Source organism: Vanessa tameamea, chromosome 30 (genome assembly GCF_037043105.1).
Source record: "Vanessa tameamea isolate UH-Manoa-2023 chromosome 30, ilVanTame1 primary haplotype, whole genome shotgun sequence".
In the NCBI taxonomy this organism is placed as follows: Eukaryota; Metazoa; Arthropoda; class Insecta; order Lepidoptera; family Nymphalidae; genus Vanessa; species Vanessa tameamea.
In genome coordinates this window covers 2226295-2246339 of record NC_087338.1, presented here as the reverse complement: position 1 = coordinate 2246339, position 20045 = coordinate 2226295, and the positions used below count along the sequence as shown (strand labels likewise).

The window sequence follows — 20045 nt, the reverse complement described above, 5'->3', positions numbered from 1 at the left end:
TTAGAGATAGTGTAGTGGCAGGATTATTTGGAACCCATCTGGATAGATCTCACTCATGAGATATTCTTAGTACTGTCGTGTTTGGGGTTTGAAGGGTGAGTGAGCCAATGTAACTACTGATAAAAGGGACATTTTAGTTTCCATAGTTGGTGGTGCTTAACGATGTAAGGAATGGTTAATAATTCTTAAAATACCAATATCTATGAGTGATGGTGACTAATTACCACCTGGTGGTCCAGGTGGTGGTCAGGTGGTTTCTCGTCCACTTTCGAGTATCACACAAATAACGTTTCAGAAATAGTTTTCATATCAAAATCGTAGATCAACTTCGTCATATCAATGAAATAAAAAACTCGAAGCCTCTCTAAAATTATTTACTCAATCCAAATCAACGTTAGACAAATCTTCTGTTATTTTCTTGACTTCAGCTTCACTTCTCGTCTTCTCAACAATTTTCTGCGCCTCCTCCTTCTTCTGGCCGAAGAGTTTCTTCAGGTTGTCCAGAACGTACTGTGACATGTGTCCGGGCTTCGGCTGGTGTATTTCATAGTCACCTTTATCGTTTTTCACCAGCTCCACCATAGAATCTTCTAGATTAATAACGTCACCGGGCCTCGGCGATGGACGCTTGACTTGTTTTGGTGGCGATTTCATTTTCTGCGCCCAGTTCTGGAGATATTTCCCCGCGTCTGATTGGAGGTACTGTAATTATAAAAGTAAAGATCAAAATTTATCATCTTCGGATCGTCATAGTATTAAAAGAGGAACTAAATTCAAAGCTATTACAGGTTCTGAACGTAGACAGATCAGAACAGAACGAGATATTGAGTAGTTACATCGATGAACTGTTCTAGTTCTGTACAGAACTAGAACAGTTCATCGGTGTATATATGATAGTAGAAGTAATTCTAGAACTGGAAGGAATTTGAACTGTCCGACTTTGTGGAGAGCATAGAAATCCTGTACCTGCGCAAACACTTGTGCAAAATAATATCCTGCGTAGTTGGCTGGCTATGATCCAAATTGGTTGGTAAGCCATCACCGAAATAATAGCCAGTAAAGATTGGATTCAATATTAACAAAAATATATTACACTACTTTTGTCCTACTGAGCACATTGTGGTTACATTGTTTAGCGGGTTTTTAGTTGATGACTTATTATTAATTTATTTTATGATAAGACAGGGGGGGGGGGCGCAAATGGGCAACCTTATGTTAAATAGTCACCAAAGCCCATAGACATTGGCGATGTAAGAACTATTTCTTACGTTGCCAATGCGCCGCCAACTGTTAAAGCTAAAACGTTATGCCTTTTGTGCCTTACACTAAATCAAAATCAAAACATACTTTATTCAAGTAGGCTTTTACAAGCACTTTTGAATCGTCATTTAACAAACTATTTTAAGTAAAGCTACCATCGGTTACCACCGTAACCGGCAAGAAACTCAGTAGTTACTCTTTTTCAACATCTAAAAATACAGTCATGTTAGTTAAATACAATTATATATGTATGTAATATATCCTGCCTGGAAGTCAACAAGCATTAATTCCATTTTTTATCATCAATATAATCTTGTATCGAATAATATGCCTTCTTTACCAATATATTTTTTTACAAATGATTTGAATCTATGAAACGGCAAAGTTAAAACTGTCTGCGGAATTTTATTATAGAAACGGATAAACTGGCTCACTTATCCTTTCAATCTCATCAAACCGTAACGTATCAGTACTAAGTATTTCTGCCTGGCGGTAGAATATCTGATGAAGGCTTGCACAAAGCCCTACCACCAAGTATCTTACCCCTATTCTGATATCCGGCAAAAGAAGGGTAGGGAGACCGAGTAGACGATGGGCAGAGGACTTAACGGAATTAATAGGAAAGAACTGGAAAAATATCGGCAAAGACAGAGATGAGTGGAAAGGACTGGAGGAGACCTTCACCCTGCGAGGGGTCGATAATCAATAACAAAAACTAACTTTTACTAACATTTAGACATAAGGAAAACACTAAAATTTAACTACTAACAAATACTAACATTAGAATGGAAAATTAAGGTTATGGAAATAAAGGCTTTATTATTATTATTCTGATATTAGAAGACAAGAAATATTTATCTAAACCTCTAATAATAATCATTCATTAAGTTTTTGTGTTACAATAACTTACCTTGTCTTTATTCATGTTAATTTTCGCGGGTGGTAGCGGCGGCGCCTGCCGTTTGCTGTTCGTGTTGCCATTTTTGGGGAACGGTTGCCCAGCTGCGTAAAATGATACATCTTATTATACATTTAAATGTAACTAGTATTTTATATGTTGTGTTGGTGATGAGATGAAAGGGGTTTTTATTACATATACAATTTAAATTTTAACCCATATATGCCACAGTCGTTTCGTTTCGACCCAGTTCAAGACACTTTCACAACTGACCAGCAATACTAAAATGATTAAAATCAGTTAAACTTTCTGGGTATGTTGAGTAGCACTTAATTTACACTTAAGTTACTAATTTATCCCCAATGTAAGCATGTATCTTAAAATTATGTTAAATAAAAGCGTGGTCTTGTAATACAGGTATTTGTAGAAATAACTGTAACTCGGTTAGCCCCAATATCCTTGGGTATATATAGCTTAAAAATATGTTAGGTTAGAAGTTTTGGTATTTTTTTTTGTTAAGTAGAGATGGACTAGTGGTTAGAACGCGTGGGGTACATGTCAGTCACCTCCTCGTGGTGTACCCTGGGCAACGGGGCCGGCTTGAGCTTGCTCGTCGGCCACGGCTAAGACTGGCGGGAGGGATGCCGCGGGGCCGTTCCTGGTACGTTCCTGATCGGCGTCAGGGCGGACCATGTGAGTGGCCTCGTTGGCTAGGAGGGAGTGGGAGGGCTCGCTACTCGAGCCTCCCAGGTGTTTTACACCGGCGGTCAGCGGCGGAGCCTACCATCTTATCCGCCGCAGGGCGTCAACTCCGTTGACGCCCAGCCTCCAGTGGCGGACTCGGGGGAGTTCGCCACATTCCCACGTGGAGGATGAGGGGGAAAGCGCGCACTAGGCGCGCTTTCCATGAATATTCAGCCGCCTTACGGCGGCTGCCGCTGGTGGGGTCGCGGTTGCATGCCCTTGGCGATCCCGTTGTCTCACCACTCGGCGGCATGGTGGAAACCCGAGGATGGTTTTAGTGGGTAGGACAGGGCATTAGCATCAGCGTGCCCTGGCACGGGGCATTAGGCCCCGGTTGAGTCCCACATACCCGTCCCGGTCCCCCGACCGGGCGGCATGCGTAAATGCATTTCCTCCTCGTTAAACAAAAAAAAAAAAAAAAAAGTGGTTAGAACGCGTGCATCTTAACCGATGATTGCGGGGTTAAATCCCTGACTGTTCGGGCTTAATTTGTTTCTATAATTCATCCCGAACTCGACGGTGCAGGAAAACATCGTGAGGAAACCTTTTTGTCGAATTTCAAATAAATTCTGTCACATGAGAACCCACCAATCCGCAAAGGGAAACGTTAAGGTTTTCCCTCAAAGGGAAAACGCCTTATCCCAGCAGCAGAAAATTTCCAGGCTGTTACTTTAAATAATAGTTTTGTTGATAGCGTTAACTTACTGAGATTCATGGTATTCGTCTGAGGACCCAGCTCCAGCATCACCTGGAAGTCCGCATGGTTCCCGAAGGCGAAGCCGAAACCTATCCTTGAATCTGTGCCTGTAAAAATAATTTATTGTAAATAAAGGATAACAACACTTCCATTAGGGAGCCTGACTTTTTTTTAAAGAATAGTAGCAATACCCAATTACATGGATATTACTAATAATCGTATTTACCCCTCCAATTAAGCTTAAAGCTTATGTTAGGAGTGGGGACCAAAATAGCCCAAAGGGTCAGGATCGAACCAGCGACTTTTTAAATCGCTAGACGGCAAAATCATTGCGCTATTGAAGCTTATTGCCTAAGTACTGCGTAATTATGGTCTGTATGACCTGACTATTGCCTGTGTGGTAGGGTTTTTTGCAAGCCCATCTGGGAACGTACCAACCTCTCATCATATGTTACAAATCCAATACTTAGTATTATTGTGTGTAACGACAGGCACAAGGGCCATAACATCTTAGTTCCCAAGGTTGGTGGTCCATTGGCGATGTAAGGAATGATTAATATTTCTTACAGCGCCATTGTTCATGGGCGGTCGTGGCCTACCAAATTACATTCAAACGTAAAGCAACAGACATTAGATATCCCACTGCTGGGCTAAGGATTAACGTTTGAGAAGAAGCTTTAAAGCTTATTGCACACTACTGTAATACAGCTTTCCTCACAATGTTATCTCTCCTTCGAACACGACATTACACACACAAATTAAACACAAAAAAAACTGTTTCTAGTTCGAATTTGAACCCACACTCTTCGCTCGAGATCCATGTGTTATAACTACTGGTTCATTTCACTCAGAATCGAATCCGGATCGTTCATAAAAAAATTTAATAATAGATAAGTTTAGAGTTAAAAGTTAACGTAACTTATAGACGTTTCCTTATAACCTAAATCTAGTTTTCTCGAACGAGCGAACTGGTTTCAACCGGATTTGACTGGTTACGGGCCAACTAAAATAACAGAAACTACAATGCAATAACAATTGTTATATATTCGATCATATTGGTCCAATGGTTTAACGAGACATAACGATTCTGAGTTCAAATCCGGGGCAAGTATAACCGATTTCATGTGCTTAATTTGTATTTATAATTCATCTATATATATATAAATATATATATATATATATATATATGATCAGTATTGTTACTAGCTGTTAGCTGCGACTTCTTCCACGTGGAAGTTGAATCGGACTTGGATTGTTACCAATATCATAGGTTAATTTTGATGTGCTAACTCCTATTTTAAATAAAAGTATCCTAAGGTACTCCATGTAACATAAACCATCTGCCAATGGAAGTCCCGAAAATTTAATATAATTCTGTATAACGACGATTCAAAATTGCTTATATAAGCCTACTTGAATAAAATACGTTATATTTAGCTCCTTAACCTTCCCTTCCCTAAATGCTGGTGGGTATCAAAACAATTACTAATATTTAGTTCAAGGAATTAAAATTGTACGTACTAACTAAGTACTATAACTATATCGAATTGCTTTAAGTCGGTATTTATCAAAATATACAGATCAATAAATAATAAACTCAATAATTAATATAATTTAAATTTTAAGACAAAGGAAATGAACGGATCAACTTTTATTTGACCTTCGTTAGATATGTACTTGTATATACATAAGTATTTAATTACATAGTGATTAAAATTTCGTGTAGTAGTATTTCCGTGTTAATATTTTAATACCAATATAATTACACAAATATTGTTTAAAATCATTGAACGAAGTATTTTTTTCTAAGTTATCGATATACGAATACTACAGATATAAGTTTTAAGTGTAGATTTGTTGATTAACTTGATTTCATTGCGTATTTAAACTCTAAAAATTATACTTTTACTAGCGACCAGCCCCGGCTTCGCACGGCTGCGATGCTGATACTAAATATACTACAGAATGTCTTATAACGTTCACAGTTATTCAGTCCTTAGACAATACAAACCGCTATGTCCCTGCGTTTTAAATGTATAATATTTTCGAAAATTTACATTTAAATTACATGCTGTAAAGGGTCATATTGATTTTATTAAATGCACAACGTATTTAAGATACTTAATTGGATAAAGATTAATGCTGTGTTGCTTAAAATCGCTTCTAAAGTAAGCCATTATTTCTCGTAAAAAGTAAAGGACAAAAAAATTGTTGATGTGGGTTATCCCTAAAAGATAGACCTTTTTTAGGTGTACAATAGTGTAGTACATTATTTTGATCTATCTCGTAGGGTTGAGCCAGCATTTGCAATGTAAGCGCAAAAAATGTGTTTATTTACGACATCAATTTGGAAACCTCTAAAATCATCAATGTTTCTCTACTATATTGTGCATGTTTTATACATATAAACCTTCCTCTTGAATCAATCTATCTATTAAAAGAAACCGCATCAAAATCCGTTGTGTTATTTTAAAGATCTATGCATACATAGGGACAGACAGCGGTAAGCGACTTTGTTTTATACTATGTAATGAAGATTTATTTATTTAATTTATGAGTTTCCATCAAAAGATATACATTAAATACATATTCTTAAAATTAAACAATATAAGGGTTACGAGTTATGTGCTTCCATTTTATAGGACACACAGCGTGCACTGTTAAGCAAAGAATATTTAAATACAATTAACATAAAATACAGTCAAAATCAAATATAAGAATAAGCTTATTAATTAAACATTTATTTTGTTTTTGTTAGTTATTCAACAGATTACTGATGTGAAATTGTAAAGTTACAAATAATGATTATTATTATAAATAAATTGAGAATATATATTTTAATTGTTATTAATCGATTTTTGATATTGTAGTTAAATTTCTCCGTTATTAATTCCTGCTTTTTATTTGTGTTAGATATTGACGAAAATTGATAGTTTTATGTGTTATTTTATTGAATATTAATATTACTGTTCTATTGTATTATTAGCAGGGCCGGACCGTGAGCTTAGGGAGGCCCTAGGCTGACACTACTTAGGGGCCCTACTTAAGACACACCTGAACTTAGACTGGAGTTAAAATAATTGAATGGGTTTGATTAATTGCAGGGCTGCAAACCTTACGATCTGTTTAATTTAACAGAATGGATGGAATTTAATAGATGGATTATTTCGCATTATTGTCTATTTTTGACTTTGACTTGACTTGACTTAGCTTGGGGCCCCTTGAATCCACGGGGCCCTGGGCTGAAGCCCATACGGCCATACAGTAGATCCGGCCCTGACTTTTAGTTTCCCGAAAATTAAAAAAATAAATAAATTCTATGGTCATTTTATTGAGGTGGATGTGTGTCTTTGTAACGCAGCGTGTTTGTAACAACATCTACTTTTTGTTGCTAACAGAATATCTGTTCATTGAAATCAATGATTTTCATTAACGACCCAATTAATAAACCGACCGGTTAACTATACAAATTATAATTGCGTTTAAACACTGTTTCGCAAAGAGCTAATTAGTTAACATAACTAATTAAGTTAGGTACTGATAAGGTTATTCAGGTTTCAAAAACTGTTTGAAAGGAAACATTGTAAAAATCAACGAGTATAATATAATAAATACGGCGCGTTCACACAATGTTCAGTTAAAACTATTTTTATTGCTATTAACTTGTCAAATTTTAAAAGGAGGTTCATTGCATTGATTTATTTTTATTTTAGTATTTATATTTAAAAAAAATATTCTTCTTCTGTCAAAATTTAAAAATGTTGTTTTAATATATCATTTTATGTCACAAAACTAACATCGTTTACTTTATTAATTTACACAAAAATATTAACACACTAGTTCAATTTAATCGAACACATTTGCGTTGATGGTTATTTGAACTATAGTTATATTTGTTCAAAATTCGTCAACAGGCATTGCGTTGCACACGAATCATTTTAAGTCGAACTGCTAATTGAAAATTAGCAAATCGATTCATTAATTTCATTAATATTTATAATTTCGTGCAGGGCTACGATCCCTATTCACAATTATAGATCGTTAAAAAATAGTGTTTAGTTGACAATATATATCCGCAAAATTCGTACAATCGAGATATTTCGATATTAAATAGATGAATCTTAACAGGCGGCTATTTTTCATAACACGTAAACGCAAGTTTACGTGTTATGAAAAATTTATATGTTATATGACAACTAAAGGATAACCCGTAATTGTTTAGTTTCATTTCTTTTACGCGAGCGAAGCCGAGTTTCCATCTAGTCTTTTAATTTTTATCAGATAACTTGTTAAGCGTAAAAGTTGGAATTTTAAATTATAATGATTTACCCTATAAACGTAAATAAGTATCTTGATTTCAAATGCGTAATTCTGTCCCTATAAGTAAATCTAAGCTCACAACTTAATATTATGCTAATTCCACACAACCGATCGAGTTGAAGTGTCCACGCTTTTGCTACTGTTGACAATTTACAAATACATATTAAGTAAAATGTTTTTAAATATTACTTATTATATTATATACCTTTCTTTATTGGAGGGATGTTAGAATACGCCACGGATAACAAAGATGGCAGCTCTTCCGGAATGATGACGCCGCATGACACTGGAACAAAATCATATTTTGAAGTCAAAATGCGTTGGAAAAATTGCTTAAATTATACACATTATTAATATCAAGTGTTATTGACAATGACGTTTGCCTCGTGGGGGGGGGGGGGGGGGTGAAGGGTTTTAGGAGGTAAGAATCCCACATAGTTCGGTTTAAGGGCACGGTCAACGATATAAAGGTTTCCGCTTTGTGAAATCGCAAATAAATTAGTCTTTCTGTGTGTACTGAAGATTAGCAATTAATTTGAGACAACTGTGGAATCAAACGCAGGAGCAAATAATTTAGGTAATTTCCAAAGAAGTATTTTTCCAATTAATTTATCTTACTGAGTACTTCTAGGTATTCGAACCCAGTATACATTAACAAGATATTAGACCGTTATTACACAGTTAAATAACTATTAATGCTTCTAATATCAATAAAACGGCTAGTGTCTATTCCAACAACAGAAGTAAAGCTAAATAAACAACATTGGCCGAGAGCTTGAATAATATATGACATTCATTATGACTTCGCAAAGAAAATGGCGTTTTACATTTTGGCGAAGTTGGTAGGGAAACTTTGGAAGTAAATGATGTATTATAAATATATATATATATATATGAATTAAGAACTATCTGTAGTGTACTGTATAACAGAGCTATTAACAAATCGCATAGAATATGCCGGGATGGCCCAGTGGTTAGAACGCTTGCATCTTAACCGATGATTTCGGGTTCAAACCCAGGCAGGCACCACTGAATTTTCATGTGCTTAATTTGTGTTTATAATTCATCTCGTGCTGGGCGGTGAAGGAAAACATCGTGAGGAAACCTGCATGTGTCTAATTTCAACGAAATTCTGCCACATGTCTATTCCACCAACGCGCATTGGAGCAGCGTGGTGGAATATGCTCCATACCTTCTCCTCAACGGGAGAGGAGGCCTTAGCCCAGCAGTGGGAAATTTACAGGCTGATTATGTATGTATGTTTATGTTTATGTTATGCATAGAATATGTAAATCCAATGCTTTTTTATCTTTACTCAGTTTAAAAGGAATGGGATAAAAAATAGACAGAGAACTTTTTCTCCTCCGTCAACTGCTTTTTTTATTGAAGCTTTTAACTTTATAACTTGAAATTAAAGTAGAAAAAATAAATAATGTTTTCCTTAAATTTTCAATAATAATTATGATCGAATTTCTACCTCTGGGTAAACTAACTACACTGGACTTATACTGGGGCACTTAAGCCTTGGCTGCCAGGATAAATTTTCAGCGCCGAAAAAATTTGAAGATCATAAAAAAACAAAAATTGCGTTATCAAAAACTTAATACAATTTTTTTTTAATTTAAAAACATAACTTCAAACATTTTACGCAAAATTTCGTCAATAGGGTGAGATTATTTACAGCGCCCCGAGGCGGCACTGAGGTCGAATCCTGACACTGAACACTAGTCATGTTGATTATGCGATTTACTTAACGTGACCTCCGCACATTACTACACTTGTATCCGACGTATTGTACGTTCACTACCTTGGTGTCTAGTGGCAACATTGTAAAGCAACACCGAACTGCTGGGTTCAAAACAATAAATAATATAAAAAAAAAATATTGGACAACATCACATACATTACTCTGATCCCAATGTAAGTAGCTAAAGCACTTGTGTTATGCAAAATCAGAAGTAACGACGACCACAAACACCCAGACCCAAGACAACATAGAAAACTAATGAACTTTTTCTACATCGACTCGGCCAGGAATCGAACCCTGGACCTCGGAGTGGCGTACCCATGAAAACCGTTGTACACACTACTCGACCACGGAGGTCGTCGAGTTGGGCTTCTCTGTCTAGTAGTTCGAACAAATACGGAACTACTGGGTTCAAAACAATATTCAATTATAGGTTCTGTTTAGAGTTCGTAATTTCGAATTTCGTGTTTAAACTCCCATCTCGAAAAGTTCGTAAAGCCGTCGCACCTGCAGAGCTATTACGGATACAGCATAGCAATTATTGCTATCAAATATTTGTTGCGGATTTATATCAAATCAAATCAAAAATATATAAATTAGTATCATGGACCTATGCAGTAGCATAATACTCCATTTAAACATTACATTACATTAGCAGCCTGTAAATTTCCCACTGCTGGGCTAAGGCCTCCTCTCCCTTTGAGGAGAAGGTTTGGAGCATATTCAACCACGCTGCTCAAATGCGTTGAAATTAGACACATGCAGGTTTCCTCACGATGTTTTCCTTCACCGCCGAGCACGAGATGAATTATAAACACAAATAAAGCACATGAAAATTCAATGGTGCCTGCCTGGGTTTGAACCCGAAATCATCGCTTAAGATGCACGCGTTCTAACCACTGGGCCATCTCGGCTCACCACTGGGCCATCCCGGCTTCTAATACTCCATAATACTGATTTATCGACTGTAACATGTATCAAACGAATATTTGATAGCAACAGTTGCTATTCTACAACCTTAAAACCCTGCTGATCGTTTTCCGGTCGAGTCAAATCGGATACTGAGAAAGAAGTTTTTTTTTTTGTCATCTAGATAAGTGCATCAGCAAACGGGCCCGGGCAATGGTCACGACTGCCCATAGTGGTACTATAAGAAATATAGATTATTCAATATGCCGCAACCATGGGCACTAATATGTTATATGCCTTATATTCTTGAAACCTAACAATACTAAATATAACTTGAAACCTAAATATATCTTGAAACCTAACAATACTAATTGAAACATAACAATACTAAATATTAGTAATTTTTAGTACGATATATTAGCTGTAGTAATTATTATTGTTCTAATCATCACGTCGGATATCCGTTACCGACAGAGTTACTTCAAGTGTACCGAGAAAGGTTAAGTATCTACGTAATTACAAATTAGTACGTCATTTTAATAATAATAATATTACTAATAGTATTTAAAACGGAGACCCCTGAACAAGACATTCGTAGATAATGTCGAAATATCGAGCTCCACCAAATAAAAATAAAAAACATGGTAAATATCCCGTTTTAAATACTGTTAGTAATAAAAATAACCATGTTAATTTAAAATAATAATATTTTCTATATTTATTTTATTGATGTAATACATCGAAGCAAGGATGGCTTTGGTTCGTGATTGGATTTTTTTTTTTACATAACGGAATTATTTTTGTGTCTTTGGTTCATTATTTATTTCAAATGGAATATGTTTATTATGAACAATGAACTTTAGATTATTAATATAATAAGCCAGAGTGTCACAATACAAATGAACTAAAACGAACGAGCCAATTTCATTATCTTTGTGTGACGGCTACACTTGACACTCGCCAAACGACACACTACTTTACTAGTGTGCGTGAACTTAGTAGCCAACAGTTGGCCACTATTTTTTTCGATAAATATAAGTTAAATGTTCTGCCCAATAATATATCTCATTATTTCTATTCATGAAAGCAAAATAATTGAAATCCACTGGTTTTTCATACAAAAAAACTATCTGTCACATTTAAATTTGAAATAAACAAATGTAAATTTAAACAAAATATAATATCTAAGTCATATTTGTACACAAGAACATCTAATATAGATGATTTGATTCAAATGATTGTTTGAAAATATCTTTTAATATTTTCTATAATCTATAAAATTTGCATAAAAACTCTTTACTTTTTATTTGTTTTACTACGTAATCTAAATACTTGAATTTTATATAAATTGTTGTAACAGTGAAATTAAACATACAAAATTAATTTAGAAATAAGCTTCAATAAAAACGATATACAAAAAAATATATCTTTAAGCATAATAATTAATAAATATTTATAATATTTTATGAAGCAAATAGTATTTTAATGAATAATTATGTCATTAAATACATTAATAGTCTCCAGTCTGTCAAAACTTTGTTGTATAAATACAATATTAATCAATTACATTATACAAGTACATGATAATGTACGATAATGTTTCGGCATTCAAGTAACTCGCCTTCACCTATTGACGCTTTGCAATTCTTATTCTTAAAAAAAAACTTTAAAAAAAATGTAGTCAAAAGTTATGGCTGTTTAAAAGTCTAAATTATAAAAAACACGAAATTTACTAACCAAAGGAAAGTAGGGCCGAGAAAATAACGAGTTTAATTTCCATATTGATTATTCACGCAACATTTAGTTTTTTTTATATCATTTTCACAACACTTCACAGATTAAAAAAAGTAAAACGAACTGTCAACGTCGAGTTTTGCCGCCAACTGACCGCAGAAACATATGATAGCAACTTTCACTATTGCGACAAGGATTTATCTAATATTAGCGACGTATAAATTAAAACCGTATTATGTAATGAATTAAGGTCACATTCTTTTGACGTGAATCATCCGTTAGGACTTTTTGTCATTAGTGATTCCATGAGAACGAAATTCAAAATGTTTTGTCTGTAATGCAAAAATAAAAACTCATTTTCATCAACTTTATTACGTTGAGTTAAGATTGCTTTTAAATTACGCTTCTGTACGTATTGTATGTGTGTGTTTCCATTCACCTCAACAAACGAGAGGATGTATTAACTTATGTTGAATACAAATGTCTTTTAATTTTCGTTCTTAGTTCTTTGTAATAAGACATATTTTAATTTGTTATGTGTTTGTAGTTATAATGTTTTACGTTTCAAATACCACCACTTTCATATTTGTGAAACCAAGAGTGGTGGACGTTTTCCTACTATCATAGAAAGCTTACACTGGGTGTAATAACTTTAACATATTATGACACAGTGTGCTGCTATTTTTATTATTATATTCTGTGTTTAAAATCGAATTACGTACGCGATTCCGCCTTTATTTAGAAAGACATTTGGAATTTAATTTCAATATTTTAAATATATATTTAGACATTCGCGTTTAAACTTTTGCGAATACATTAGCTAAATATTAAAATAGAAATAGTTTATTTGAGTAACTTAACAATATGTGCTTAAGTGAGCCAGTATAACTACAGACATACATATTGGTTTCCGAAGTTGGTAGCGTAAGGAATACTTAATAGTTTTCGTACAGTGCCAATGTCTGTGATTAGTGGTGACCACTTGACACTCACATAAAACATATAATTGAGCACGCATACATTAGCAATATGTGTGATACTGACAGTGACGTAATAGTAAATTTTTGTTTGATCGGTATTGAAATTCGATTTCCGATCCATCTTGTAATAGTACTCCCAAAACAAGATATTGGAGAAAAATTTTGAATTCAAATTAAAGATCGCAGGTTCAAATGCAAAGTATAGCTGAGCTTGGATAAATGTGTAAAATTAATCTGCGCTCGGAGGCCGACATTAAAATGTCGGATTAAATTCTGCTAAAAGTATAAACTGAGATGGCAAGTGGTTAGAACTCTAAATGATTTCGGGTTCAAACCCAAGCAGGCACCACTGAATTTTCATGTGCTTAATTTGTGTTTATAATTCATCTCGTGCTCGGCGGTGAAGGAAAACATCGTGAGGAAACCTGCATTTGTCTAATTTCAACGAAATTCTGCCACGTGTATTCCACCAACCCGCATTGGAGCAGCGTGGTGGAATATGCTCCAAAACCTTCTCCTCAAAGGGAGAGGAGGCCTTAGCCCAACAGTGGGAAATTTACAGGCTGTTGATGAAAAGTATAAACTCCAAGTCTATTTTATAAGTACTAATACAAACCAGATAAGGCATCGGTTAACAATCGGAGGAGAGAAATACTGAACTGGTATTTATTTGCATATTTAAATATATTGTTTTAATATGTTTGTCTGTTGTATGTTGAGCAATTAAACTGTTTGTTGAAATGAACTTTTCTTTTATTTCTAATTTAATATTTATGTCACACTAATGTTTGCACAGACATTATTTACACAGAGAGAAATCTCGTATCCTAAAAAATCATTGCATGCATTAAAGTAACACATGTATTATAAATGCTAAAATAATTATCTCTGTCTGTCTATCAATGCTCTTTCTATTCACTTGTATGAAATAAACTTGAACCTCAAGAATATAGCCACCAGCCAGCCAGCCAACCAACATCCTTTGTGGTCATTATATTTCGGTTGTTTTAAAATAAGTTCGTAGTTGTTATACATTTTTGGAGAGCTAAGAAATAGGTTATGTTTTTAAAATAATCTGCAGGACAAGTTTCATAACGTTTTTTTTTTTTGTTTTTAAGTTTTTTGTTAATGGAAAAAGAATCAAAAGAATATTGAAATAATATCGTTTTCCGTCTCGCATTTTTAAATTTTGAACCGATAATTATTGTTTTAATACTGGCAAATAACCAGTGTTTAATAGTTTTTATAAATCAGAAGAAAAAATTAGATTTTAATTGATACTTTTTTTTAAATACATATTTGAAGTTGCATTTTTGACTTATTTTGATGAAATCTAAAAAACGTGATAACTCAAAAATGGTCCACTTTTGCATCATGCATATGGGGGTTAAAATTATCGCAAAAAGTCACCCCTAACACCTCCTAACGGGAATACGTCGAATTACCAATAACCCTGTATAGAGTCAATCGATGGTGAGTGATCACCGCCGCTCATAGATTGGTATCCATATATGGCTAAGATGTTATGAACCTTGTGCCTGTAGCTACACTGGCTAACTTACTCTTCAAATCGGAACACAACAATAGTATGGCGGTGGAATATCTGTTGAGTGGGCACCTTGGGTGGTTTGGACAAGGCTTTACTACCAAATAAATATATAATATCCAAGTGTTTCAATTATAATGAATACATTTTTTTTGTTTCGTGTTATATCTTATTTAATGTTATGTTATGTATAGATACGGTTATGAATACTATTTTACCGGTTTTATAAGGGATACCTTGACTTTAATTGTGGGCTATTATTTGATATTAGATATAATCACAGAATAAAATTACTTTAAAAATAATTTTAACTACTCTTTTCAAATATAACATGCAAAAACAAAAATATAATACACATTTTTCATCGAATTCGGTTACGGTTCCGTCGATTTTTATTTCGGATATTCGACGGTGTAGGTTACGGTTATGGAGCACCAAAACATCCCTGTTCTTGTGGCTTGTTCATAAAAGTTATTGCGTTTTTCTATTTCCTAATAATTTAATTCTGATACAGGGATTTCACAGTGGTATACTTTCATGTGGGTTTAGATATTTTTAACTTTGCCGTTTTATAGATTCAAGTCAATTGTAAAAAATACATTGGTAAAGAAGGCATATTATTCGATACAAGATTATATAGATGATAAAAAAACGTGGAGTTAATGCTCGTTGACTTCCAGGCAGGAGACATAACATACATATATAATTGTATTTAACTAACATGATTGTATTTTTAGATGTTGAAAAAGAGTAACTACTGAGTTTCTTGCCAGTTCTTCTCGGTAGAATGTACATTTCGAACCGGTGGTAGCTTTACTTTAAATAGTTTGTTAAATGACGATTCAAAAGTGTTTGCAAAAGCCTATTTGAATAAAGTATATTTTGATTTTGATTTTTGATTTTATACGTCTAGTAGTTCTTCGGTGATGTCAGAGTTTCATAAAGTGAAGTTGTACATACGTATACGATCCTCTTCATCTCAGTCACCAAAATTTTATTAATTGGTATTTTGTAGAAGGTAAATTGTTAACATTAAATTTATGTTTTCTTAATACGTATGTAACTACTTATATTATTATTTATACACAATGACAATGAGTGTCCATTAAAAAAAAAATGTTTGTGGCATATTATGCGTTTATTAATCTTAATTACTGTGGGAATATTACCTAGGTAATTCGAAAAACCTAAGAATAGTTCTCACATCATTCTATGTTCGTCCCCCATAACCGACAGACCGATAATTTTTAAATGGTTCTTTGCATTTGACAGCAAAGCAATTAAATGTCAAAATGTCATTTTTGTTAATCTGTGTAGTGATTTTGATTTTTAAGTGTGAGTATTGATTGTTTTTGTTATTTTTAATTGTGAATATATATAATTATTTCGTAATTAATAAAGTAATATTAAATTGTTTTTAATTTTGTGGAAATCTTTGTAATTATATCAATATTCGAAAGATTTTTTTTTTAATCGTTGGGCAATGATTTTTGTTATCTGTGTGGGCTTAAATTGATATCAAAAATTATTTGTTTTGCTTCGAAAAAATTAGTCCAAAGCTTAATAGCATAATAACCAGGAGATTGTATTTTTATTTAATGATATTAAAGCCCAGCTTCTTTCGCCGGTTCTTCTCTGGTCTGAGTATTTCTTTCCGAATCAGTGGTAGAATTTTAGCAATCAACTAGAAAGTTTAATCCTTGCTGATGTATAAAGCTATTTAATTTTGAATTTAAAAATAGTTTTCATTTACAAAAAATAACAAAAACATTTATATCATCCATAAGGATAATAGATATATTTTAACTTTTTTTGGTAATGCTCTTGCATACCAAAAAAAAAGTGTTTTTCATATACCTATATTAAAATAAAATGTATAATGCATATATTTAGATAATATAGTTCTTCATTATTAAAAACTTGCACAATTGGTTTTATACTGAGGTCAGGGCCGTGTCATCCTCTACTTCATCGTATGGCAAAATTCGGGCGTCAAAATTCTGATCTAATGGTCTGAGACCAGCGATAAAACATCCCAGAATGTCTCTTAAAAATATTTTTGGGGAGAGGAGAGAGGCCCAGAATATCCCTTGCACTTGAGGTGCTTAAGACGGGGTTACCTGAGACATTGACTATGTATATTCTGGACGCAATGCAATCAGATATGAACTTCATTCAAAAAACACAACTGTCTCATTAATCTTTTGGATAGCAAGATAGATCCCAATGGCATGGATTCGAATTCAGTTCTGATGAAATTGTTTGGTGCACGTGATCGCTCCGGTTGAATCTTTTATCGGTCTCTGAGAGTAGATAATATATCTCTCACCCGAATGAGCAGATACAGTTGTCCAATCCATGGTATTACATGGAGGTCTTGCAACTGTGGGCTTCGACGTGAGTCTCTTAATGTCATAACGGCATTGAACCCTGACACAAAAATCGTTTAGTCATATTATTTCCCGTAAATTCCATTTTGAGCGACTAATAATTTGAATAATAAAGGTGTTGTTGGTGCATCCCGCAGTCGCAGCGCAATCAGAAAGAGCTACTCCCTACTATTGGGCATCTTCCGAGTTGCAATAACTATATGGGACCTCGGTCCAATGTAATAATCTCCTGAGCAGATGTTATAAATCTCGTGGAAAACCACACGCACTTCGCAAAGCATCTTCACTTCTTGTATAAAATAAGTCGAAGTACGTTCTCACATCTTTACACATTAGGAAACTCGTCTCATTCAGTCATTCTCCACAGAGACCTCACTCGGCCAAAAACCGACGGGCTCAAACTAACCTTTAGCCAGTGTAGACAACAGGACGACGATTATTAAGAAATAAGGTTTAAAAATACTTATTATTGTGTATGAAGTGTTCAAAGATATAATGTACATACATTTGATGAAGTTCACATATTTAAATATCAGCGACCCGCCCCGGCTTCGCACGGGTGAAATTCTGATACTAAATATACTACAGAATGTCTTAATGTACAACGTTCACAGCTCTTTTGTCATTAGACAATACAAACCGCTATGTCCCTGCATTTTAAATCTGTAATATCTTCGAAAATATTCATTTAAATATTAAATGCAGTAAAGAGCCATATTGATCTATATTAAATCTATCTTGTAGGGTCCAGCCAGCGTTTGCAATGTAAGCGCAAAAAAATGTGTTTATTTACGTTATCACTTTGGAAACCTCTAAAATCATCAGTGTTTCTCTACTATATTGAGCATGTATTATACAAATAAACCTTCCTCTTGAATCAATCTATCTATTAGAAAAAAACCGCATCAAAATCAGTTGTGTAATTATAAAAATTAAAACATAAACAAGGACAGACAGTGGTAAGTATATAAGCGGTATATATATTTATATAACCTCCAGGCTTTCTAATCACCAATATAATTTATCTTTTTGTCGTGACGCATTTTCGTCTAGAGTCTAATCACAGCAAAACTAAAAATAATCGCTTCAAAAGCAGGAATAAAAGATTTTAAAAAGAAATTCAAAACACGCAAATAAATCAATATTTCATTAATAATGGTCACGATCGCATTCCGACGAATAGGCGAACATCAGTTAAATAATTTAACGACATTCACGTTACAAAACGGTAACGCTCGGTTTATTTTCAACATTCACAAATGTTCTTTTTTTTAAACCATATCCTGATTCTTATTTCGCAAACATCTGACCGAAATTAAAAAAAAAAAACATAAATACTTACGAGGCGCGTTTATGCACGTGTTAGCGTGTCAAGGTTGCCTCACGCGCTGAGTTACCAACGATTACACAAAATAAAAATTGTGTACAGAAAATGTTAACAGTTACGGTCGTTTAAACTTTAAACACTAAATACTCATACATTCGTTTCACTTCGGTTAAATTACATTTATTTTTATAAATTTAAGTGCTTTACTTTTATTAAACGTTTAATTTTATTAAGTAAATTGCTACTACTTCTTGGTGGTAGGGCTTTGTGCAAGCCCGTCTGGGTAGGTACCACCCACTCATCAGATATTCTACCGCGAAACAGCAGTACTCAGTATTTTTATGTTCCGGTTTGAAGAGTGAGTGAGCCAGTGTAACTACAGGCTCAAGGGACGTAACATCTTAGTTCCCAAGGTTGGGGGCGCATTGGTGATGTAAGGAATGGTTAATATTTCTTACAACGCCATTGTCTATGCGCGGTGGTGACCAATTATCGTCAGGTGGCCCGCCTACCGATTTCATAAAAAAAAAATACTAACTAATATTATAAATACGAAATTCTGACTGTTGCTCTTTCTCGACCGAACCAACGAACCGAATTTGATAAAATTTAATATGAATCAAGCTTGAAGTCCAAGGCAGGACATAGGCTACTTTTATATGCCTAACTCCTACTGACCAACCCCTAAAACGCGATCAAAGTCGCGGGAACCAACTAGATGTAAAACAAACAAATGTGAAAGTAAGGCTGTTGTTTTGTCATGCTTTCTCGTTTTATTGATATAGAAAATGATATACGGACAGTTAAAACTAAACGGAGACAAATAAATCTTTTTATTTATTAACATTAGATAAATATACTAATAGTTATTAATAACAAGGGCAGGCTCATCTTAATCTAACTTAACCAGCGTTCGGGGGCATCTCACATCTTTGAAGTTTCCAAAAATATATTTCTTAAGGGGGGAGACGATTGGCAGAAAACCGCTTGACCGGTACTTGTTGAACTTAAGACGGGGAAAATAAGGATAGTTAAAGAAGATTCTTCCATTTGTGCAATGATAATTCATCCTCCTGCCCTTATTCCAATTTTATTACTTCTCTATCTGACGTCATCTCAAAAGTAACATTATTTCCATCCATATCTTATTTCACATAATCTCACAGTCACAGAACAAAAAATGTCCATAGCCAAGATTAATGGTATGGTTGGCTGACTATGAATATGATGTTGTGTTTATACTTGAAGACATAGTATTATATAAGAAAGAAAATCACTTAACGTAATATCTTGCAGCCTATTTCAACCACAAGACGAATAAAGTAAAATAAACAAGATTTGGCATTTAATTGACGGGTTTCATTGGTCTAGATCCTGAATAATCTATGCATTATGGATTCGCAAAAAACGCCGTTTGAAAGTTAAAGATATTGCTATTGGAATTTTAGAAGTAAGATTAAAGTGAATATTAATAGTTAAGTGGAATGGTGTCA

The 20045-nt window shown here is 34.1% G+C and overlaps 2 protein-coding genes across 2 annotated transcripts in view; one reads left to right on the top strand and one right to left on the bottom strand.

Annotated features, from left to right (window-relative positions):
* Window positions 1-20045, top strand: part of LOC113391592 (scavenger receptor class B member 1-like) — a 352256-nt gene that overhangs the window by 101006 nt on the left and 231205 nt on the right. The gene's annotated exons all lie outside the window — the stretch shown is intronic.
* On the bottom strand, window positions 359-12474 carry LOC113391611 (uncharacterized). Its single transcript, XM_026627637.2, has 5 exons — window positions 12313-12474; window positions 8125-8205; window positions 3608-3706; window positions 2171-2262; window positions 359-702 (listed from the first exon to the last, which is right to left on the bottom strand). Exons 1-5 carry the CDS (start codon window positions 12353-12355, stop codon window positions 379-381), a joined length of 639 nt encoding a protein of 212 aa, XP_026483422.1. The 5' UTR covers window positions 12356-12474; the 3' UTR covers window positions 359-378.

What these genes read in the sequence shown, in the direction of transcription:
- LOC113391611 (XM_026627637.2), bottom strand. Translation starts at nt 12,355, where the DNA reads ATGGAAATTAAACTCGTTATTTTCTCGGCCCTACTTTCCTTTG. An exon ending in CATCCCTCCAATAAAGAAAG is followed by an intron (nt 3,707 to 8,124) that starts GTATATAATATA and finishes TTATTTTTACAG; the next exon opens with GCACAGATTCAAGGATAGGT. An exon ending in GACGAATACCATGAATCTCA is followed by an intron (nt 2,263 to 3,607) that starts GTAAGTTAACGC and finishes CATTTTACGCAG; the next exon opens with CTGGGCAACCGTTCCCCAAA.